The sequence below is a fragment of the Pongo abelii genome, chromosome 9 (assembly GCF_028885655.2).
Source record: "Pongo abelii isolate AG06213 chromosome 9, NHGRI_mPonAbe1-v2.0_pri, whole genome shotgun sequence".
Taxonomy (NCBI): Eukaryota; Metazoa; Chordata; class Mammalia; order Primates; family Hominidae; genus Pongo; species Pongo abelii.
In genome coordinates this window covers 8,051,478-8,075,588 of record NC_071994.2, presented here as the reverse complement: position 1 = coordinate 8,075,588, position 24,111 = coordinate 8,051,478, and the positions used below count along the sequence as shown (strand labels likewise).

Sequence of the window (24,111 nt, the reverse complement as noted above, 5' to 3'; positions counted from 1 at the left end):
TGCACTCCAGCCTGGGCAACAGAGTGAGACTCTGTCTCAAAAAATAAATAAATAAATAAATAAAAATTAAATTAAATTTAAAAACTGTAACACTTATCCCCACAGCACAAAACAGATATTGGAGGTGGGTATGGGAAGGCTTACTTTTCAGTACACATCCTGGTATACTTTGTACCATGTGCACGTAACTGGTAAAAATTAATTTTCGTCTTCCTAATAGTGTTTGAGAACTAAAAGAGGTGACAATTTAATGTAGTGTGATAGGAATGCTAAAGTGAGTTGTTCCAAAGATCAACTTTGCCTCTGACCTTTCCCACTACAATTAACTCCAAGGTCTCAGTTCTTTTGATATAGGAGATTTGGGTTGTATTGTGCAAGGCTTGACATAATGGGACTACTAGGCTTGGAGATTCTTTTATGAGAATTTCACTAAGAAAACAATAGTTTTAGTCTCAATCCCTTCATAGTTGGAAGCATAATGTTCCTGAACCCTCCACTCCCAGATATAGACAAATATTTCTTCTTCCAAAGCAGTAAAGAGGTCTAGATGAGCTGTTGGCCATTTAGGGGTGACGGAGGCATTTGAGGGCACTGGACCTGGTCAAGGCATAATAGGGGTATTCCCAGGAGCTACTAAAGGCTGGCTGCTGAGCTCCTGAACAGGGTTGACTGGTGGGGATCCTTCAGGGCCGAGACCAGGTGGCGAACCCGCCGCTGCTGTTGCAGCCAATAGAGCATCTCCACTTTGTCGCTCTTCATCTTGTCCAGGTAACGCCGCCCCTTGAAGATCACTGGCTCGCCAAAGATTAACTCTATCTCCTCCAGGAGGGAAGCCAAAGAAGACTCCATTAAGTTGAGCTTCCTGTGGAGATGGCTTCGGATCTGATTCTCCTCCAGGAAGTGACTGGAGCTCAAGTTGGTCTTTTTGAAGAAGCGGTTGGGGTTGGAAGCTTGTCCCTCAAACCACTCTAGTCTCGCCAGCAACGCCTCCCGCAGCTGAATGGGCTTCAGGGCCCGCTCCCAGGCATTCACCAATGAAGGCAGCTGCCTCAGGCGGGCTTTGGAGCTATATTTAATGGCCATGTCCACCTGGTCCTTGTCGGGGACCTCAAGCACGGACCACAGTTGTTCCAGACGCTTCTGCAGGCTCAGAATTTTGTGGGGTTCTCCTAGGTGGGGTGTCTTCCCAGCTTCTAGCCTGTGCTCTAGCACAGTGTTCCAATCCCACTCTCCTGGCACAAAGTCTGGTTCTTCATCTTCTAGCAATGGGGGAGGGTGCTGAATCTCTAGGGACTCTCGGACAGGGGCCACAATCTCCACAGGAACCTCTTCTTCATGCATTTGAAAGATGACATGAAGGAAATCTGTTTCATGGTTGGTGAGGTACTTGAAGTAGCCATCCACAGACAAGGTGGTTTTCCACGAGTTCATCAAGGAGGCCCTGTTTGACCACTTCTCCCAGCTTTTGGTAGCTTGGAGTAATGGGAGGGAGGGCATCTTCTCAGTATTGGACTGTAAAGTGTTTGCTTTCTGGGAGTAAAGTCCAACCAGCTCAGGGTTGATGATTTGAGACTGTTTTTCTTGACGTAGAAAGGCTGAGGACAGGAAGGTGGGCCAGTCTTTATCTGCTGCAGGCTCAACTAGGGGCCCTTGATCAAAATGTAAGTGGTCAGAAGAGATATGGCTCATCAACTCCTTGTAGACCTCCCTGGTAGTACTGCCAACAAAGTTATCAATATCCATTTTTTCAATGGCTTTGGGATCCAGTTCACCAGCCAGATGGTTATACAGGGCTCCAGCCCCCTCAATGTGGAAAGAGTCTAAGAAGTTTCTATCAGAGACCCGTACGGCAGCCGCCTGGACCACGACCTCATTTCTAAGTTTCAAAGTAATGGTCACTGGCTGTGGGTGAAGTGGAAAGGATTTGGGGGGCTGGGGGTCCCACTGCCCAGAGGCTTCTTCCTCCTGGAGGTTCCTCAACATCTTCTCCAGCTCCTCCAGGCGATGCCCTGCAGCTGGGTGACGGGTCACAACCCCCAGGAGAGGAGGCAGGCCTGAGTCCAGTGGTGGGTAGCGAGTCCCCTCCAACTTCATCTTCTTTATCAACTGCTTCAGATCCTCAGCCACGATGTGCCCAGTCAGCTCTGGTTTGCTGTCTGTAGCCAGGACCAGCGGGGTTAAGGGGCGAGATGGGAGTGGAGGAAGGCCCAACTCATCTGCCAGCCTCCAGCCCTCACGCAGGGAGGGCATGGATTGGCCTCTCCGGAGCTCAGAGTAGAAAGGCGAGGGGGAAGCCCTGCTGGCGGGGGCCACAGGATAGCTGAGCAGCGACACCATCTGTGAGGAACTGATGTCGATTTCTCTCTTCTTTCCTATGGAGGGCAGCCAGTGGAGAGGCTTTTTCCTCTTCAACCGAGGGATGGACTTCAATTCCTTCACTGGATCCATTCTTCCTGGCTCATTGAGAAACTCTGGTGGACGGCTGAGTTGGATGAGGTAGTTCAGGTTGAGGTTAGAGCACTGCACTTGGGCGAAGCCAGTGCTGTGAGGCCAGGGGATAGGGCACAGCTTGAACGTCCCAGCAGGGCAGACAGGGCGCAGCTTGTCCACATCTCCAGAGGCCTGCTCTGCCCTCAGCAGGGCCTGGAAGTCGGCGAGAAGGCCACGGTAGACGTCGGGACTAGTAAGGAAGAGTGTGCAGTCCCTGGCGAGGCTGGCGGCCAACCGGGTGAGGGTGGCTGATTCAGTGAAGACCCCCCTGGGGGTCGACATGGTCACTAGCAGGTGCAGGTAGCGCAAGAAGAGCTGCTCGCTGCTCAGCAGCACGTAGGCCTCGAGCCGCTTCCGCAGCTTCTGGTTGTTTTTGTGGCTCAGACTAAGTTCGGCGGGCGGCTCCCGCCAGCTGCACTTCAGCTCGTCCAGGATGACCTTGATGAGACGTAGTCGGGCCTCAGGAGGCACTCGCGCTGCTATGCCGCTGCTGGCCAGCAGGTTGGCCACCTGGCTGCACAGCGACGCCACCGTCAGCTTCGCGAGAGAGAAGGACTGCAGAATCCGGCCCTCCTGCGGGGGGCACTTCTGAGGCTCTGGGGACGTCGTCCTAGTGGGGAAGAGCGACAGCGGACGCAGCAACCGGTGGTAAAACCTCTGGAGCTCAGGCTCGGGCTTCGGGGGCTCCATCTTAGAGCCGGCGGCCGCCACGGGAACAGAAAGCCGGGTGGTTACTAAGGCAACCAGGAGCCCGACGGCCCGAGTGCGCCTGCGCGGCCGCCACCCGGTGGCTGACGGGGCAGGGCCTTGCGTGCGCACGCACTAGGAGGCGGAGTTAAGGGTGGCTTCAGAGGCTCAGTCCCCGCGACGCCGTGCTGATTGGCGCTCCTGTGCCGGAGGAGTTCTGCGTCTCGGGCTGGTGACTGGGTCCAGAATGGCTTCGGACTCGGGGAACCAGGGGACCCTCTGCACGGTGAGGGTCGAGGCTTCGTGTGGAGCCTCGCCGGGCAGAGAGCCTCAGCCCCTGGGGTGATCGTTACCTTGGGAAGAGGGGGGTGGGCACTTGGGTTGAGGCCTGGGGCCACGGAATGAAACTAGGGTGCGAGGGTAGCAGGGGCCCTGCGTGAGTGTTGGGGGGTGACTCCCATGGTCCTGGAATGGTCATGAGTGATCATAAAGAAGGTGCTTGAAGAGGGGTTACGTGGGGCTTGTTCCCAGACCCTTGCGGTGGTCATAGGGTAGGTGGTGAAACAAAGTCATACCAAGGCACTTCCCCAGCGATCATCGGCTGGTCCCTGCCGCCCTTGCAGTTGGAGTTCACGGTGCAGATGACCTGTCAGAGCTGTGTGGACGCGGTGCGCAAGTCCCTGCAAGGGGTGGCAGGTAAGAACAGGGTAAACTTTTCTGCAGACAGTCCAGAAGCCTCTGGGAGGGACCAGGCGAATCTATTAGGTGAACCCTACTCCCATTTTACAGATGCAGAAACTGAACCCCAGAGAGTGAAAGGAATGTTCTCAGAGTTACACACAGACCTGGAGGCAGAGCCTAGAGTACAGCTGTCCAGCTTGCCCTGACAGGTTCTAACTGCCTGTCTTGTTGTCCTGAACCTCAGGTGCCCCAGAGACTGAGGAGCTAGGCTGAGGGAGTTCCTTGGAAAACAGGCAGTTTTTGCTTGGGAAACAACATAATCTTGACAAAGAAAACAGCAGCGCAGGCCCTATACCATCCTGGGTAGCTTCCTATACCACCGGGCGCGGTGGCTCATGCCTGTAATCCCAGCACTTTGGGAGGCCGAGGTGGGTGGATCACGAGGTCAGGAGATCGAGACCATCCTGGCTAACACAGTGAAACCCCGTCTCTATTAAAAAATACAAAAAATTAGCCGGGCGTGGTGGTGGGCGCCTGTAGTCCCAGCTACTTGGAAGGCCGAGGCAGGAGAATGGCGTGAACCCGGGAGGCGGAGCTTGCAGTGAGCCGAGATCACGCCACTGCACTCTAGCCTGGGCAACAGAGCGAGACTCCGTCTCAAAAAAATAATCATAATAAATAAAAGGCCAGCTGGTCTGGAGGTGACCTGGCACAATGAGAAAGGTCTGGAAAGGTAGAGCCACCAGCATGGCTCTGGGAAATGGCTTCCTTTGATTCTGTTAAGTGTTCATCCAGGCCAGGCTCAGTGGCTCACGCCTGTAATCCCAGCACTTTGGGACACCGAAGTGGGTGGATTGCTCAAGTCCAGGAGTTTGAGAGCAGCCTGAGCAACATGGCGAAAACCCTTCTCTATAAAATATACAGAAATTAGCTGGGCATCATGGTGCGTGCCTGTATAGTCCCAGCTACTGGGGAGGCCGAGGCAGGAGGATTGCTTGAGCCCAGGAGGTGGAGGCTGCAGTGAGTTGGATCGCTCCACGGCACTCCAGGCCGGGTGACAGAGTGAGACCCCATCTCAAAAAGAAAAAAAAAGTTCACCCAGTCATTCGGCAGGTATGGACCAGACACTGGGGCTTTTTAGGGAGAAGAGTTCACATGGGTATCAGGCACATCCCCTGCACTCAGGTGGAAATGAGCATGCAAGCGTTGCCTGGATGGCATTCACAGAATGCTCTGTGGAAAGAGCAATGGTGAGAGGGATGAGATGAGATGGCTTCTGAAGCTGGGACCCTGGTAGTGGTGGACTCTGTAAAGTGATTAGGGGTATGAGCTCTAGAGTTCAAACCCCCTCTTTGCCACTTAATGGCACTAAGACTTCATGCATGTTACTTTTTGTGTCTCTGTTTGTTCCGTGTTAAATGGGGGATGATAATAGAAGCTACTCTGGAGGATTGTCCTGAAGAGTAACCGAGTTAATACAAAAAAAGCATTTAGAAAAGTCTTTGGCATGTAGTAACAGCCTAGTAAATCCTAGGGGATTATGAGAGGAAGGGCTTACAGGTGGTGATCTGGTTGGAAGGAGGCTGGAGGGGACAATGTTGAAGCTGGGTTTGCTTAGACTATGCGTTTTGAGTGGTGAGTGAGCCCTCCACTTCCTGTACAACTTGCTTGCCAGGAGAGCAGACAGCTGGCCTTTCTCTTGGACCCGGAGCAGTTTTCAGCCCTCAGCAGGTTTCTTAGGCACCAGATAAAGACTTCTGGTGACTCTGTGTTTTCTGGTCTGGCTTGGCTTTCTCATGGGGCCAGGCAGGGAAGTTGTAGTTTTCTAGAATGCACACACACAGAGAAAGAGAGTTGCCATCTCAGGAGACCTGGGGGAAGGCCTTCTCAGGAGGTAAGCAGGAGGAGCCCCCAGCCCAAGGCTCACCCCCTTGAATCTCTATCACTTGCCCTGGTGTTCTCTGTGGCCTTCTGTTTTCTCTCTCACTAGGCTCTGAGCCAACGAAGGGTGGGCCTGGCTACGTTCCAAGGTCTACCAGTCTTAACTCAAGGAGCAAACTGAATGGCTGCTTAGCTAAGGTACCAGCCTCCCTCTTGGTTTAGACTCAGTCAAGAATTCAGGAGGTGCATAGTGACAAGGAGCTTCCCACTTCAGGAGCAGAGAATCAGCTCTTCTCTGGAGACCTGAGGGTCTGGGAACTCTCCTATGCTGAGGCCTGTCATCAGGATATCTTATCTGCTATGTGTCCAAAACATACTTAGGCCTCCACACTGCTCCAGGCCACCACCCTGCCTCTCCCTAGCCTGTGTAAGAACCTCATCCTTTGATGGATTCCCCATTGCTTCTGTTGCCCCCTCTAATAGCTTTTGCACATAAAAGCCAGGATCTTGTTCTGCTCTGTTGCCCAGGCTGGAGTGCAGTGGCACCATCTCAGCTCACTGCAACCTCCACCTCCCAGTTCATTTGATTCTCCCACCTCAGCCTCCCGAGTAGCTGGGATTACAGGTGTGCACCACCATGCCTGGCTAATTTTTTTACTTTTACTAAAAATGGAGTTTTGCCATGTTGGCAAGGCTGGTATCGAACTGCTGGCCTCGTGATCCACGTGCCTCAACCTCCCAAAGTGCTGGGATTATAGGTGTGTGCCACCACGCCTGGCCATCTGACAACTGACTTTTTTTTTTTTTTTTTTTTTTGAGACGGAATCTTGCTCTGTTGCCCAGGCTGGAGTGCAGTGGCGCAATCTCAGCTCACTGCAAGCTCCGGCCTCCCGGGTTCACACCATTCTCCTGCTTCAGCCTCCTGACTAGCTGGGACTACAGGCGCCCGCCACCACGCCCGGCTAACTTTTTCGTATTTTTAGTAGAGACGGGGTTTCACTGTGTTAGCCAGGATGGTCTCGATCTCCTGACCTTGTGATCCGCCCACCTCGGCCTTCCAAAGTGCTGGGATTACAGGCATGAGCCACCATGCCCGGCTGACAACTGACTTTTTTTTTTTTTTTTTGAGACGGAGTCTCGCTCTGTCGCCCAGGCTGGAGTGCAGTGGCGCGATCTCGGCTCACTGCATGCTCCTCCTCTCGGGTGCACGCCATTCTCCTGCCTCAGCCTTCCCAGTAGCTGGGACTACAGGCGCCCACCATCATGCCCCGCTAATTTTTTGTATTTTTAGTAGAGACGGGGTTTCACTGTGGTCTTGATCTCCTGACCTCGTGATCCGCCTGCCTCGGCCTCCCAAAGTGCTGGGATTACAGGCGTGAGCCACCGCACCCGGCCGACAACTGACTTTTGAACTTGACCCTTGTGGACCTCACAGAGCTCCTGCCCTCACAGAGCTGGCGGCCTAGGAGTGAAACAGAGGACTGTAGTCAGTGCAATGTGAATTACAGGAGGGGGAGTGTGAGCTGCTACAGGACCACAAGGGCTGTGGTCCTAACCCAGCTTGGAGCCTAGGGGCTGCTTCCTAGGGTGAGTACAATATCTGGGTTAAGTGTTGGGGCTCTGGAGCTAGGCTGCATGGTCAGAGGTCCAGTTGCACAACTTACTACAGTGCGACTTTGAGCAAGTTTCTTCATCTTTCTGTGCCTGTTTTCTCATCTGTAAAATGGGGATCATTGTACCTAACTTAGAGGCTTAGTAGGAGTACCAAATATGTTAAGACAGGTAAGACACAGGATTCGCTCACCGTCCATGCCCAGTAAGGGTTAGCTCTACTAATGATGGCAATAGTCCCTGCCTTTTATGTGTGTAATAGCTTTATTAAGATATAATTCGGCCGGGCGCAGTGGCTCACACCTGTAATTCCAGCACTTTGGGAGGCTGAGGCAGGCAGATCACGAGGTGAGGAGATCGAGACCATTCTCGCTAACACGGTGAAACCCTGTCTCTACTAAAAACACAAAAAATTAGCTGGGAGTGATGGCGGGCACCTGTAGTCCCAGCTACTTGGGAGGCTGAGGCAGGAGAATGGCTAGAACCCAGGAGGTGGAGCTTGCAGTGAGCCGAGATTGCGCCACTGCACTCCAGCCTGGGCGACAGAGCGAGACTCCATTTCAAAAAAAAAAAAAAGGCCGGGTGTGGTGGCTCATGCCTGTGTTCCCAGCACTTTGGGAGGCCAAGGCGGGCAGATCACGAGGTCAGGAGATTGAGACCATCCTGGCTAATCCGGTGAAACCCCGTCTTTACTAAAAATACAAAAAATTAGCCGGGCTTGGTGGTGGGTGCCTGTAGTCCCAGCTACTCGGGAGGCTGAGGCAGGAGAATGGCGTGAACCCAGGAAGCGGAGCTTGCAGTGAGCCCAGATGGCGCCACTGCATTCCAGCCTGGGCAACAGAGCGAGACTCTGTCTCAAAAAAAAAAAAAAAGATGTAATGCATAGTCTGGGCAGCTAGGCACAGTGGCTCACGCCTGTAATTCCAGCACTTTAGGAGGCTTACTTGAACCCAGGAGGCAGAGGTTGCAGTGAGCCAAGATCATGCCACTGCTCTCCAGCCTAGGTGACAAAGTGAGACTCCATCTCGAAAATAAAAAAAGATATAATTCATGTACTATAAAAATCACCCATTTAGGCCAGGCGCAGTGGCTCACGCCTGTAGTCCCAACAGTTTGGGAGGCTGAGGTTGCAGTGAGCCGAGATTGTGCCATTACACTCCAGCCTGGGTGACAGAGCGAGACTCTGTCTCAAAAAAAAAAGAAAAAAAAAATCACCCATTTAAAGGATACAGTTCATCTGTTTGTAGTATTTTCAGAGTTGTGCAACCATCTCTCCACTGTCAGTTTTACATTTTTATCACTTCATAAAGAAATCCTAGGCCACAGCCAGGCGTGATGGCTCATGCCTGTAATCTCAGTACTTTGGGAGACCGAGGCAGGCAGATGACCTGAGGTCAGGAGTTCGAGAGCAGCCTGGCCAACATAGTGAAACCCCATGTCTATTAAAAGAAAAAAATCCAAAAAAATTAGCTGGGCATGGTGGTGGTGTGTACCTGTAGTCCCTGCTACTCGGGAGGCTAAGGCAGGAGAATCGCTTGAACCCAGGAGGTGGAGGTTTCAGTGAGCTGAGATTGTGCCACTGCACTCCAGCCTGGGTGACAGAGCGACACTCCATCTCAAAAAAATAAAAAAATAAATTAAAAAAATAGAGACAGAAAATAGATTGGTGGCAGGGGTAGGATAATAGGAGGGTGATAGCTAAGGGATATAGGATTTCCTTTCCTTTTATTTTATTTTATTTTAGAGACGGAGTCTCACTTTTTCACCTAGTCTGGAGTGCAGTGGTGAAATCTCGGCTTACTGCAACCTCCGCCTCCTGGGTTCAAGCAGTTCTTGTGCCTCAGCCTCCCGAGTAGCTGGGACTACAGGTGCGCACCCCCTTGTCTGGCAAATTTTTATATTTTTGGTAGAGACAGGGTTTCACCATGTTGGCCAGGCTGGTCTCAAACTCCTGACCTCAGGTGATCCACCCACCTCGCCCTCCCAAACTGCTGGGATTACAGGCGTGAGCCACCGCACCTGGCCTATTTTGTTCTTTTTGTTTGTTTGTTTTATTCCGTATCGGAGTCTTGCTCTGTCACCCAGGCTGGAGTGCATTGGCATGGTGGCTCACGCCTGTAATCCTAGCACTTTGGGAGGCCGAGGTGGGTGGATTACCTGAGGCCAGGGGTTCGAGACCAGCCTGGCCAACATGGTGAAACCCCATCTCTACTAAAAATAAAAAAATTAGCTGGGCATGGTGGTGCATGCCTGTAGTCCCAGCTACTCGGGAGGCTGAGGCAGGAGAATTGCTTGAATCTGGCAGGTGGAGGTTGCAGTGAGCCAAGATCGTGCCACTGCACTCCAGCCTGAGCAACAGAGAGAGACTCTGTTTCAAAAAAAAAAAAAAATTTTTTTTAAGCTATCTCCTACAAGAAGAATATTTTCTGTCTGTGGATTTGCCTATTCTAGACATCTAATATACATGGCATTATATATGTGGCTTTGTGACTGGCTTTCTCGTAGCATAATGTTTCAAGGTCCGTCCGTGTTGTAGCACGTATCAGCACTTCGTTCCTGAATAGTATTTCATTTATGGATACCACATTTTATCTGTTCATTAGTTGATGGGCATTTGGGTTATTTTTATCTTTTGGCTATTGTGAATAATGCCGCTATGGATAGCCCACTTAAAAAAAAAAAAAACACTGCTTTAAAAAGAATTATGTATGTTTCCAAAGTTATAAATAATGCCTGGCGTGTATTAGAACTCACAGAAATCCTGGGGGCAAGGTGGCATTATCCCCATTTATATGAAAAGAAACAGACTCAGAAGTGAAGAGGCTTACTCAGGGTTACACAGTTAAAAAGTAGCTTGCCTCTGACCATGGGAAGTTTGGTGGAAATGGGGATGGAGAATTGCTGTCTGTTTCTCTGTTCCCTGCTGCCAGCACTGGGTGCCAGCCTCTGTTGCCCTCTTCCCTCTCTCTCACCAGGTGTCCAGGATGTGGAGGTGCACTTGGAGGACCAGATGGTCTTGGTACACACCACTCTGCCCAGCCAGGAGGTGCAAGCTCTCCTGGAAGGCACGGGGCGGCAGGCGGTACTCAAGGGCATGGGCAGCGGCCAGTTGCGTGAGTGACCACGGTGGCCTTGGCCCCCCTGGGAGGGAGGTGGCTCAGAGCTGGTACAAATCTAACCATAGGATTCTCGGGCTCTGGGTTGGAGTGGCTTTGAGGAAGGTGTGAAAATTATGTGAGACTCCCTGCCCTTCCCGAGCTACTGAAAAGGTGTGCTGGGTGAGGTGGCAACCCAGCCCAAGTGTCTAATACCTTGCAGAGAATCTGGGGGCAGCAGTGGCCATCCTGGGGGGGCCTGGCACCGTGCAGGGGGTGGTGCGCTTCCTACAGCTGACCCCTGAGCGCTGCCTCATCGAGGGAACTATTGACGGCCTGGAGCCTGGGCTGCATGGACTCCACATCCATCAGTATGGGGACCTCACAAACAACTGCAACAGGTGAGTTGTCTGAAGTCTCCCCAGTAGCATTCTCAGCTACACATTTTCACACTTGGCCCTCACCAATACTCTGTGAGGCACATACACACAGGCATAACCTCCAGATGAGGAAACTGAGGCTCACAGAGGTTAAATGACTTGCCAAAGGTCCAGAGCAGGTAAAAGGTAGAGTTGGGATTTGAGTCAAGATCTGACCTTGGCTGGGCACAGTAGCTCACACCTGTAATCCTAGCACTTTGGGAGGCCGAGGTGGGCGGATCACCTGAGGTCAGGAGTTCAAGACCAGCCTGGCCAACATGGTGAAACCCCATCTCTACTAACAATACAAAAAAAAATTAGCCAGGTGCAGTGGCACGTGCCTGTAATCCCAGCTACTGGGGAGGCCCGTAATCTCCTGAGGCAGGAGAATCACTTGAACTCAGGAGGTGGAGGTTGTGGTTAGCTGAGATTGCACCACGGCACTCCAGCTCAGGGGTGACAGGGCAAAACTGTCTCAAGAAAAAAAAAAATCTGATCTTGAAGGTCCTACTTATAACCACCTTACTACCTCTGAGATGGAAGGGGACTTCTGGACACAGCAAAGGAAGGGTCCCCATGCCATGGTGTTTGTCATGCTGTGATATAACTAGTTATTTACTCATCTGTGAATCCCCTGAGCCAGAAGCTTATTGAGGACAGGACCCATGTCTGATTCTTCTCGGTGCCCTCTACCCAAAGCCCAGCACAGAGTAGGCCTGTTTGTTGAATGAATGAATGAATGAATGAATGAATGAAGCAAATATAAATAGATGAGAGGGTAGAGCACCTGGCCTTTGAGCTGCTTTCCTGCCCACCTGTTTCCTTTCTTTCTTAGCTGTGGGAACCACTTTAACCCTGATGGAGCATCTCATGGGGGCCCCCAGGACTCCGACCGGGTAAGTGTCTGTCTGGGTTTGGGCTTGGGCTGAGAGAGAACCCAAAGTCTCAGAGGCAGGGCAGGCAGCTCTTGGGATCCTAACAGTGTGATTCCTTTTTGGTGGAGTTTTTTCCTCTCATTTTATTTTGCTGAGTTTGGAAACATTTGTTGACACTTTCTGAGGGGATACAATAGATTACAGCCCCAGTGCCTGACCCAAGGAGCACACAGTCTCTGGGGGAGATTACTGAATTCCATGGTTTCCAGGCAGTGAGATAATCCTTGCAGGAGCCTGCAAGAGGTCCTGGAGCCCACGGTGAATAGTTAATCTGCCTGAGGGGCAGGGGCAGTGGGAGGAAGTGAAATACGGAAGTTGAGGGTTTTACCTAAACTGAAAAGGCTGTCCCTGGCGTTCCCTAACACCCCGGTCCTGGAGTTTCATTTTTCAGCAGAGAATCATTTCCCAGTCTTCAGGGAATTGCGTGTTGCCGTAATGATTTTTGTCTTATCTGAGTACTAATTGTATTGTTAGTTACTCAATCATTTGGTTTTTTTATTTTATTTTCTGAGATGGAGTTTTGTTCTTATTGCCCAGGCTAGAGTGCAATGGCGCGGTCCCAGCTCATTGCAACCTCCGCCTCCCAAGTTCAAACGATTCTCCTGCCTCAGCCTCCCTAGCAGCTGGGACTACAGGTGCACACCACCACACCCGGCTAATTTTTGTATTTTTAGTAGAGATAGGGTTTCACCAGGTTGGCCAGGCAGTCTTGAACTCCTGACCTCAAGTGCTCCACCCACCTCAGCCTCCCAAAGTGCTGGGATTACAGGCGTGAGCCACTATGCCCGGCTCTGACTGTGCTATTTTCTATCTTGATGGGTTTGCAACCTTGTGCCACAAAACAAATGAAACCATGGTATGTGTTGCTTAATGCATGTTACTGATTTTTTGGACTTTTCACAGCTCTGTTACCTATCATGCTTTTCTTTTCTTCTGTTTCTTTTCTTTTTCCTTTCTCCCCTCCCCTCCCCTCCCTTCTCCTTTCCGAGATAGGATCTCACTCTATTGCCCATGCTGGAGTGCAGTGCTGCAATCATGGCTCACTATAGCCTTGAACTCGTGGGCTCAAGCAATCCTCCCACCTCACCTGATAGCTGGGACCACAAGCGTGTACCATTATGCCCAGCTAATTTTTTTTTTTTTTTTTTTTTGGTGGTAGAAATAGGGTGTCACTATATTCCTCAGGCTGGTCTCAAACTGCTGGGCTTGAGCAGTCCTCCCTCCTCGGCCTCCCAGTGTTAGGATTATGAGCATAAGCCAGCATGCCTGGCCTCTGTCACATTTCTTTTTTTCTTTTTCTTTTTCTTTTTTGTATTTTTAGTAGAAACGAGGTTTTGCCATGTTGGCCGGGCTGGTCTTGAAGTCCCAACCTCAAGTGATCCACCTGCCTTGGCCTCCCAAAGTGCTGGGATTACAGGCGTGAGCCACTGCGCCCGACCACTCTGTCACATTTCTAATGATCAAAAGTTTTTACTCCCTGTTCTGGGAAATTGGAGAGGCATTTCTATAGAGTCCATTGCACAGTGCCATGCTTATGCTTAGTGATTAGTAATCTGCTGCTGCAAATCAAATGACTCCAAAGTTAGGAGTTTAAAACAACAAACATATACTGTCTCTGGGGCAGGAATTTGTGTGTGACTTAGCTGGGTGCTTGCAGCTCAGGGTCTCTCTCGGGGCTGCAGTCATCTCAGGGCCTCACGTGGGGAGAATCTGCTTCCAGGTTTGCTGATGTTGCTGTTGGCAGGCCCCAGGTCCTCCCTGGCTGTTGGCCAGAGACATCAGTTCTTTGCCACGTGGATCTCTCCCTAGGGCAGCTCACAACACAGCAGTTGGCTTCTTTCAGAGTGAATGAGCGAGAGAGAGAGAGATTGAGATTGAGAGAGGGTGTCCAAGACTCAAGCCACATTCTTTTTGTAACCTAATCTTAGAAGTGACACTAGGTCCAGCCCACCACACTCAAGGGAGGCGCATCATAGAGGCCATTCGCCTCATGCAGCCTTGAAAGATGACGGGCAGGAAGTAGGCATTGAAGAGGGTAAGAGTGGGATTGGCAAGCCCAGCAAAAGAAACTGCCCGGGCAAAGCCCTCGAGGCATGGAATGGCAGGGAGTGTTTCTGAAGGGAAGGAGACTGCCTTGTGACCTGTGTTGTCTTCCTGGGCCCCAGGTGGGTCAGGGAATCAGAAGGGGCTGGCATCAGCAGCTGTGCCTCACCCAGTCCCTTAACTTAGACAAGGAAGAACTGAGCAGGAGCTGACCAGCCAAGGCCACGGTGACTGGCAAGTTGCTGTTGGGTTTTAGCATCTGCTTTTCTCAGGTGGAAGAGAATTCCATGTGGGAATTTGCATCCAAGCCTGGTTGTCCCTTGCACATCTCCTAACTGATCTCTAAGCTCCCTTCTGTTCTCTCCTCACCCTGCTCCAGTCCTTACTTTTCATAGACTGCACTAGAAGGATTGTTCTGAAGCCTGGAGTAACCAGGCCATGCCCCTGCCTGAAACTTGTCTTGGCTCCCAGTGCCTGAGAGTACAAGCTGGGCCTAGCTTCTTGGTGTGGACATTCAATGCCCCACTCCCCCGGCCTATTGCCCCTGCCTGTGTGCTGAGGAAACAGCCCCGAAAGGCTGCCTTTCCCTGAACTCCTGCTGGGTCATGCCTCCAGCCACACTGTCCAGGCTGCCCCCTGCCTTGAGGCTGCTCCTCAAGCCGGGCGCGGTGGCTCATGCCTGCAATCCCAGCACTTTGGGAGGCCAAGGCAGACGGATCACTTGAGGTCAGGAGTTCGAGACCAGGCTGGCCAATATGGTGAAACCCTGTCTCTACTAAAAATACAAAAATTAGGCCAGGTGCAATGGCTCATGCCTGTAATCCCAGCACTTTGGGAGGCTGAGGTGGATGGGTCACTTGACGTCAGGAGTTTGAGATCAGCCTGACCAACATGGTGAAACCCTGTCTCTATTAAAAATATAAAAGTTGGGCCGGGCGCGGTGGCTCACGCCTGTAATCCCAGCACTTTGGGAGGCCGAGGCGGGCAGATCACAAGGTCAGGAGATTGAGACCATCCTGGCTAACATGGTGAAACCCCGTCTCTACTAAAAATACAAAAAATTAGCCAGGCGTGGTGGCAGGCGCCTGTAGTCCCAGCTACTCAGGAGGTTGAGGCAGGAGAATAGCGTGAACCTGGGAGGCGGAGCTTGCAGTGAGCCGAGGTTGCGCCACTGCACTCCAGCCTGGGCGACAGAGCAAGACTCCATCTCAAAAAACAAAACAAAACAAAACAAAAGTTAGCCAGGCATGGTGGCATGCATCTGTAGTCACAGCTACTCGGGAGGCTGAAACAAGAGAATTGCTTGAACCTGGGAGGTGGAGGTTGCAGTGAGCCCAGATTGCGCCACTGCACTCCAGCCTAGGCAACAGAGCGAGACTCTGTCTCAATAAATTAATAAATAAATAAATTAATTAATTAAAAGAAATACAAAAACTAGCCAGGCGTAGTGGTGCATGCCTGTAATCCCAGCTAGTCGGGAGGCTGAGGCAGGAGAATTGCTTGAACCCGGGAAGCAGAGATTGCAGTGAGCCGAGATCACACCATTGCATTCCAGCCTGGGCATTGCAATGAGACTTCGTATCAAAACAAAACAAAACAAAACAAGCCAAAAAACTGCTCTTCAGGGCTCTGTATCCCCTCCCCCTTCTTGATCTTTCTACTGTTCAAATCTCCAACGCAGGGCGTAAAAAAAAGTACCAGGTGCAGGCAGCAGATATCCCTCTGGAAAACGAGATAAAGCAGAACTGGCGCTTCCTCCTGCCTATCAGTTGGTGGCACAGTGAGATGCCTGGTTACTCAGCAGCAAGGTCATGGGAGCCCACCTGCACTGGCACAGGCACTTGTTTCTGCCCAAAATGTCAGGTTGGGGACAATTTATTTGCACAGATGCGGGTTTCTGTGGCTCACTAGTAAGGCCTTGTCACCCCAAAACACACCAACTGTTTTATTCACCCTGTGTGTCATCACCCCTAGTCTGTTCTGTATCTGGGCCCCCACCATGTTCTGAGTCCCTTGAGGATGGTGACCTGCATACTCCCTGCCATGTTGGGTAGTGTGTCTGACCTGGGGGGTGCTCATAGGTGTGTTATGACAATTTTTATTACCTTCAAAGGAGAAGGAGGGCAGAGCCAGCTTCTAGGGGCTAGGACAGGCCCTTTGCCCCTTGCATTTCCTTCTGTTCCTGGAATCTGGGAGTCAGGGAAATGACATTGGCTGCCTATGATGGTCAGGGAAGCCAGGCTTGGCCAACTTAAGCCTATGGGAATTGAAGACAGCCAAGGGCTCACAGAGCCATCAGGAGGCTGCACAACTGAGCTAACTGGAGGCTGAGAAGCAGAGCTGGGCAATTGCCTCGCCAGAAAAACAGTCTGGTCCAATGGGAATGACTGCACAGGCAGGGGAAACTTCCACTGGCTCTTTTCAGCCCACTGTGATCCCGCCCAGGATTTCATTTCCAGGGAGGCAGTGTTCAGATGGTCCAGGACTTCCTGGACCACTTTCCACTTCCAGACAGGGCCAAGAAGACCTTGCCTGCCCAGTCCTTGGGGAGCTCAGATCCTACCAGACTGGTACCCACAGGAGGAAATGGGTACTTTAGGGAAGCAGGAAGAGGCATCGCAATCAGGAAGTCAGAAGATAGCAGCTTGGCACCACGTGGCACACATCTCCTATACACACACTGGATCTCATTCCAGCACCGTGGAGACCTGGGCAATGTCCGTGCTGATGCTGACGGCCGCGCCATCTTCAGAATGGAGGATGAGCAGCTGAAGGTAAGGTGGAAAAGAAGGTGGGCACCCTTCCTAACAGGGTCCATCATCTGAGGCTGTTGTCTCCCCTCAAAGGTGTGGGATGTGATTGGCCGCAGCCTGATTATTGATGAGGGAGAAGATGACCTGGGCCGGGGAGGCCATCCCTTATCCAAGATCACAGGGAACTCCGGGGAGAGGTGAGTGGTGTCGGCCCCTGCAGGAGGCTGTGCTCTGTGGATGGTGCATGAAGAACCCAGGGGTGGGGGCCAAACAAGTACCCACCCCTGACCACACATTCTTCTGCAGGTTGGCCTGTGGCATCATCGCACGCTCCGCTGGCCTCTTCCAGAACCCCAAGCAGATCTGCTCTTGCGATGGCCTCACCATCTGGGAAGAGCGAGGCCGGCCCATCGCTGGCAAGGGCCGAAAGGAGTCGGCCCAGCCCCCTGCCCACCTTTGAGCAGGACCTCACCTTGACTCTGTTGCTGTCCTCCAGGGCGAGCACTTTCTACTTCCAGAGGGGGCCAGAGGGACTTTGCCTGGCCAGTCTTTGGAGAGCTCAGTACAGGGCAGGAGCTGCTGTGGTGTTCCCTTGGCAAATGAAAGTTTTATTTTCGTTTGGGACTTGGTGTTTTGTGCTTGTCTCCATGCCCCTTATGGGCTTGCTGAACATAGCTCTGCCTCTGCCCTTTGTATCAGGGCCACCCCTTAGCATTGGAGCCAAACAAACCTGAATTCAAACCTACACACACACCGAAGTCCCCATCTTCCTCCTTGGAGCCATAATGAAGAGCCAGTACAGTCAAATTTCTGTTTGTGGCCTGCCCCCACCCCTCACCATGGCTGATTGGAACCAAAATGGACACCTGACCCATGGTGGCCCATGCTTTCCCTGAGAAATCAGAGCAGATCCAGCTTTAGTTTTTTCCTGTGGTTGGACCCATAACATGGGAATATGGGAAGTTTTGGTGGCCCTCTTCTCCCTGCCTTATTGACTGAGCATCAGAAAAAGCCAGTCGGCTAAGGAGGAAGAATGAGGCAGGGAGAATCTAATAGTTGCTGGAGAATCCCAGTCACTCTGGAGTCCCCTCTCTGAGCCTTTCGGGAGGCCAGCTGCCTCCTGCCTGGGATTGAAGAGATGCTCCTGAATCCATCTAATGCATCCCCCTGTTAAGATAATCTGGCTTGAGGCTAGGCACGGTAGCTCACACCTGTAATCCCAGTACTTCGGAAGGCCAAGGCAGGAGGATCTCTTGAGCCCAGGAGTTTGAGACCAGCCGGGGGAACAGAGTAAGACCCCGTCTCTACAAAAAAAAAAAAAATTTAATTAGCTGGGCACGATGGTGCATGCTTGTGGTCCCAGCTATTTGGGAGGCTGAGGTGGGAGGATCGCTTGAGCATGGGAGGTTGAGGCTGCAGTGAACCATGATCACGCCACTGCATTCCAGCCTGGGCAACAGAGCAAGACTCCATCTCAAAACAAAAACAAAAACAAAAACAAAAAAAAACACCTGACTTTATTTCTTTTAGTCATAAGTAAAAATTATTAATTAACATAATAAGTGAAGTGCTTGGCACAGAGCCCGTCATATAAAGTTAAGGGAGCAGCAGCTATGATTCTGAGGCTGCGTGGGACCCTTGGAGGTAGCCCTAGCCAAGCTCCCCTTTCCTATGGTTGGATGAGCTGCTAACCAGGGAACAGTTTGTGGGGCCTCAGGTTCAGAGCCTCCCTACTCATCTATTATTTCCCTGTACCCCCACCCCCATGGGGTGCCTTGCTCATCTTTGACAAAGCTGCTTTTATGATAGGGTAAGCTGGCAGACTACAAACTTTGCCCCAAGCTGGCAGACTACAGACATTGCCCCTACACTGCCTGCTTGGAACTGGGTGGGTGGTTTCGCAGTTAGTTGTCCTTGGCTTCGAGGCAGAGCCCCTGGCTCGGATCCCATTCCCCAGTCCCTGTCTGTTTTCCCTTTCAAGGCTGTGGGTGGGTTCCACCTCTAGCCCCAACCCTTGGACTCTGCTCTTTCTTGCCAAACCTATGCTGGTTGTTTTCCAGCTCCCTGTGGTTGCTGGGAGCCAAACCCTTTTAAGCCCAGACTCAGGCTGTCTTTCCCCACTTCCAGGTCATTGCAGAAACTCATCCTGGATTCTGCCCACAGCTAACCCCTGACATCCTCTCACCTCCATTCTGGAATGATGTCTGGGTTTTAACCTTTTTAAGCCTAAATGGTTCACCATGACACGACTCTATTAGCCTCTTTTTTTTTTTTTTTTCCTTTTTTTGTGACAGAGTTTCACTCTGTTGCCCAGGCTGGAGTGCAGTGGTGCAATCAAGATTCACTGCAGGCTGGGTGCAGTGACTCACGCCTGTAACACCAGCACTTTGGGAGGCTGAGGCGGGTGGATCACTTGAGGTCAGGAGTTCGAGACCAGCCTGGCCAACATGGCGAAACCCCATCTCTACTAAAAATACAAAAGTTAGCCAGGTGTAGTGGGATTACAGTGCCTGAAATCCCAGCTACTCATGAGGCTGAGACAGGAGAATTGCTTGAACCCAGGAGGCAGAGGTTGCAGTGAACCGAGATCACACCACTGCACTCCAGCCTGGGTGACAGAGCCAGACTCTTATCTCAAAAAAAAAAGCAGATCGGCCAGGCGTGGTGGCTCACACCTGTAATCCCAGCACTTTGAGAGGGCAAGGCGGGCGGATCACAAGGTCTGTAGATGGAGACCATCCTGGCTAACACGGTGAAACGCTGTCTCTACTAAAAATACAAAAACTTAGCCGGGTGTGGTGGGGGGCACCTGTAGTCCCAGTTACTTGGGAGGCTGAGGCAGGAGAATGGCGTGAACCCGGGAGGTGGAGCTTGCAGTGAGCCGAGATGGCGCCACTGCACTCCAGCCTGGGCGATAGAGCGAGACTCTGTCTCAAAAAAAAAAAAAAAAGATAAACATCCTCATTAGCTTTTCTTCTGAACTTCTGGCTTGTGGTTTTTCAAAGTTTATTTTTAAATCACAGGACACTGTTCAAACATCTTGAAGCCTCATCTGCAAAGCAGAAGTGTAACTGCAGGCAAAGATGCTCCGTTTTGGCCAGGAACAGTGGCTCATGCCTGTAATCCCAGCACTTTGGGAGGCCAGGGCAGGAGGACTGCTTGAAGCCAGTTAGAAACCAGACTAGCCAAGAAAGCAAGACCCTGTCTCTACAAAAAATAATTTAAAAGGCCGGGTGCCATGGCTCTCGCCTGTAATCCCAGCACTTTGGGAGGCCGAGGTGGGCAGATCACGAGGTCAGGAGCTCAAGACCATCCTGGCTAACATAGTGAAAACCCATCTCTACTAAAAATACAAAAAATTAGCTGGGTGTGGTAGCACGTGCCTGTAGTCCCAGCTACTCAGGAGGCTGAGGCAGGAGAATGGTGTGAACCCGGGAGGTGGAGCTTGCAGTAAGCGGAGATCCCACCACTGCACTCCAGCCTGGGCGAGAGAGCAAGACTGTCTCAAAATAATAATAATAATGATAATTACTTAAAAATTAGCTGAGTGTGGTGGCACAGGCCTATGGTCCCAGCTACTTAGGAGGCTGAGGCAGGAGGATTGCTTGTGCCTAGGAGTGTGCAGCTGCAGTGAGCCACGGTCATGCCACTCTGCTGCAGCCTGGTTGAGAGAGTAAGACCTTGTCTCTAAAAAAATAAAAGTAATTTTTTAAAAAAGAGGCCTTTAATCCCAGCAGTTTAGGGGGCCAAGATGGGAGGATTGCTTGATCCCAGGAGGTCAAGGTTGCAGTGAGCCGTGATTGTGCCACTGCCCTCCAGCCTGGGGGACAGAGTGTGACCCTGTCTCAAAAATAAATCAACAAACGAAAAGGAAAATTTGAGTCCAAGATGGGAAGATTACTTGAGGCCAGGAGTTCGAGACCAACTTGGGCAACATAGCAAGAACCCCATCTCTGAAAAAAAAAATTTTTTTTTTTCAGAGATGGAGTTTCTCTCTTGTTGCCCAGGCTGGAGTGCAGTGGGGTGATCTTGGCTCACTGCAACCTCCACCTCCTGGGTTCAAGCGATTCTCCTGCCTCAGCATCCCGAGTAGCTGGGACTAAAGAAAGGTGCATGCCACCACGCCCGGCTAATTTTTTGTATTTTTAGTAAAGATGGGTTTTCACCATGTTAGCCAGGTTGGTCTCCATCTCCTGACCTCGTGATCCGCCTGCCTTGGCCTCCCAAAGTGCTGGGATTACAGGTGTGAGCCACCACACCCGGCCTATACCTCCATATTTTTAAATAACATGACTGTGTCATTGTTTCTTATTTTCAGTCTTGATATTGTCTGTGGAATTCTATATTAGGATGAATTCTGCAGTAAGTAACACAGTCCTAATAGTGGCCAAAGCAATTAAAACATTTAATTATGTCACCAGATCAACAGTCTGGAGATATGAGGATTCAGAGCTGGTCCAGTGGTGTGGGAACGTCAGGATACTGTCATCATGAAGTGTGTGTTTCTCTTCATGTCCCCTCTCCCCTTTTGGTGGCGAGGGTGATTACCACAGCACCAACCCTCCCATTGTCACACATTCACATGATAGGGTGGAAAGCTGGAAGGAAGGAGACCAAAAAGGGAAAAGCTCCTTTCTAACAGAAAAGAACACCTATGCAATGGAATAATGAAAGTCAGCTGTGAAAATGTCTTTATCTGTGTTGTTACTAACTCATATTAGTTTCCTGTAATCAGTTTCCTTTGTAACAGTGGCAGCTGTAACAAAGTACCACAAACTGTGGCTTAAAACAACAACAATTCTCACAGTTCTGGAGGCCAGAAGTACAAACTTAGTATCACTGGGCCGAAATCAAGGTGTGGACAAGAGCTTGCTTCCTCCAGAAACTATAGGGAAACATCCCTTCCTGGCCTCTTCCAGCTTTGTGTGGCCGCTGGCATTCCTTGGCTTGTGGCCGAATCTCACTCCAATCTTCGAGGCCAGCACCATCCACTCAGTCTGCTCTGTCTTCCCATGGCCTTTTCCTCCGTGTATTTGTGTCAAGTCTCCTTCTGCCTCCGTCTTACAAGGATATATGTGATTGCATTTAACACCACCAGAGTAATCCAGGATAATCTCTTCTTAGCAAGGGCCATTGATTTAATCACATCTTCAGAGACTTTGCCACATAAAGTAACATTCACAAGTTCCAGGGATTAGGACCTAACATCTTTGGAGGCCATTAATAAACCTGCTACAGTGACCTAGTAAACCACAGGTAAATTGATACAATTAACTTAGGAAAAGGTCTCATAAGTAAATTTGACGGGACTGTAGTTTCCATGACAGAATTTCTCTCTAGCCTTTCTCTCCATTCGTTGTAAAGAGATAAGGATTTTCCTTATCAGATTGCTTTATTACAGAGATTGTTTTTACCCAAAACTAAGTTTACCTAAGTTTACAAAATTTGATTTAGATCAGTGTTTCTCAGTGGGGATGGTATGGCCCTATGGAAGTTTGTGAGGGCTATTTCTTCTGGCTGTGACAATGCTAGGTGGGGGCGGGGATGCTGCTGGTATTGGGGAAGACTAGGGATACTTACCAATCTACAATGTGCAGGATAGTCCTGCACCAAATAGCCCACAGGATACCCTTGTAGGTGAAAAATCACTACTTATGTATATTTCAGATGGTGTCTTGCTCTATCACTCAGGCTGGAGTATAGTGGTGTGATCATAGCTCACTGTAGCCTCCATCTCATGGGATCAAGCAGTCCTGCCTCAGCTTTCTGAGTAGCTGGAACTACAGGCATGCACCACCATGTCCAGCTAACTTATTTTTTATTGTCTTTATTTATTTTTGAGACGGAGTCTCACTCTATTGCCCAGCCTGGAGCGCAGTGGCATGATCTCAGCTCACCGCAATCTCTGCTTCCTGGGTTCAAGCGATTCTCCTGACACAGCCTCCTGAGTAGCTGGGATTACAGGTATGTGCCATGACACCCAGCTAATTTTTTTTTTTTTTTGTATTTTTAGTAGAGATTGGTTTCGCCATGTTGGCCAGGCTGGTCTGAAACTCCTGACCTCAAGTGATCTGCCTGCCTTGGCCTCCCAAAGTGCTGGGATTATAGGTGTGAGCCACCACAGCTGACTTATTATTTTTCTTTCTTTCTTTCTTTCTTTTTTTTTTTTTTGAGACATGATCTCTTAGTTTGTTGCCCAGCCTGGAATCCAGTGTCATGATTATCGTAGCTCTGTGCAACCTGAAACTCCTGGGCACAAGCAAGCTTTTTGCCTCAGCCTCCCAGCTGGGATCACTGGTGCACATCACCATGCCTGGCTAATTGCTCTTTTTCTTTTCTTTTTTTTTTTTTTTTTGTTTCAGACGAGTTTCACTCTGTCACCCAGGCTGGAGCACAGTGGTATGATCTCGGCTCACTGCAACCTCCACCTCCCGGGTTCAAGCAATTCTTGTGCCTCAGCCTCTCAGGTAGCTAGGATTATAGACATGCGCCAGCACTCCTGGCTAATTTTTTGTATTTTTCGTAGAGATGGGGTTTCACCATGTTGATCAGGCTGGGCTTGAACTCCTGACCTCAAGTGATACGTCCACCTCGGCCTCCCAAAGTGCTGGGATTACAGGTGTGAGCCACTGCGCTGGGACTAATTTTTATATTTTTTGAGACATGGGGTCTCCCTGGGTTGCCCAGGTTGGTCTCAAACGCCTGGGCTCAAGTGATCCTCCTGCCTTGGCCTCCCAAAGTGCTGGGATTATAGGCATTGAGCCACTGCGTCCGGCCAAACTTCTTACTATGTGTCTTACATTGTGTTCAACACTTGTTATTGCTCAAAATGGCCTTATCCTTCATACATACCTGCCAAGAGAAATTTTTATTAGAGACAAGGTCTCACTGTGTTGCTCAGGATGGAGTGCAGTGGTGCGATCACAGCTCACTGCAGCATTAGCCTCCTGGGCTCAAGTGATCCTCCCACCTCAGCCTCCAGAGTAGCTGGGACTACAGGCACACACCACCACACCTGGCTAATTTTTAAAATTCTTTTCGTTTAGATGGGGTCTATGTTTCTCAGGCTGGTCTTGAACTCCTGAGCTCAAGTGATCCTCCTGCCTCAGCCTCCCAAAGTGCTAGGATTACAGGGATGAGCCACCACACCCATCCCCAAATTTACAATTAAAAAACTCTTACACCTAAAAACAAAAATGTGGTAAAGCCAGATATTTTATAGGTAAGGAAGATGATACTCATACGTGTAAAGAATCTAGCTGGGTATGGTGGGTCATGCCTGTAATCCTAGCACATTGGGAGGCTGATTCTGGAGGATCACTTGAGGCTAGGAGTTTGAGAGCAGCCAGGGCAACAACTTGACCCCTGTCTCTACAAAGTAAAAATTAAAAAATTATCTGGGGGTGGCTGGGCATGGTGGTTAATGCCTGTAATCCTAGCACTTTGGGAGGCTGAGCTGGGCAGATCACGAGGTCAGGAGTTCAAGACCAGCCCGGAAGGTCCAGGCTGCAGGGAG

General features: G+C 50.6%; 2 protein-coding genes across 3 annotated transcripts; one reads left to right on the top strand and one right to left on the bottom strand.

Moving 5' to 3' along the window:
• Window positions 1-398: 398 nt before the first annotated feature.
• On the bottom strand, window positions 399-3,324 carry CCDC87 (coiled-coil domain containing 87). The gene has a single exon (XM_002821468.5). It carries the CDS (start codon window positions 3,178-3,180, stop codon window positions 634-636), a length of 2,547 nt encoding a protein of 848 aa, XP_002821514.2. The 5' UTR covers window positions 3,181-3,324; the 3' UTR covers window positions 399-633.
• Window positions 3,325-3,330: 6 nt separating this feature from the next.
• On the top strand, window positions 3,331-17,219 carry CCS (copper chaperone for superoxide dismutase). Of its 2 annotated transcripts, none has more exons than XM_002821467.5 (8): window positions 3,331-3,463; window positions 3,801-3,873; window positions 10,326-10,463; window positions 10,669-10,846; window positions 11,700-11,760; window positions 16,539-16,616; window positions 16,689-16,792; window positions 16,902-17,219. In XM_002821467.5, exons 1-8 carry the CDS (start codon window positions 3,425-3,427, stop codon window positions 17,053-17,055), a joined length of 825 nt encoding a protein of 274 aa, XP_002821513.1. In that variant the 5' UTR covers window positions 3,331-3,424; the 3' UTR covers window positions 17,056-17,219. The 2 variants fall into 2 exon arrangements, with proteins under 2 accessions (XP_002821513.1, XP_063584140.1); XM_063728070.1 differs by having other exon boundaries at window positions 16,326-16,616.
• Window positions 17,220-24,111: the final 6,892 nt, after the last annotated feature.

Bases quoted from the DNA above. Each gene is read 5' to 3' on its own strand.
- CCDC87 (XM_002821468.5), bottom strand. From the start codon at position 3,180: ATGGAGCCCCCGAAGCCCGAGCCTGAGCTCCAGAGGTTTTACCACCGG.
- CCS (XM_063728070.1), top strand. From the start codon at position 3,425: ATGGCTTCGGACTCGGGGAACCAGGGGACCCTCTGCACG. The intron at 10,847-11,699 runs GTGAGTTGTCTG...TTTCTTTCTTAG, and splicing joins CTCACAAACAACTGCAACAG to CTGTGGGAACCACTTTAACC. The intron at 11,761-16,325 runs GTAAGTGTCTGT...CAGATGGTCCAG, and splicing joins GCCCCCAGGACTCCGACCGG to GACTTCCTGGACCACTTTCC.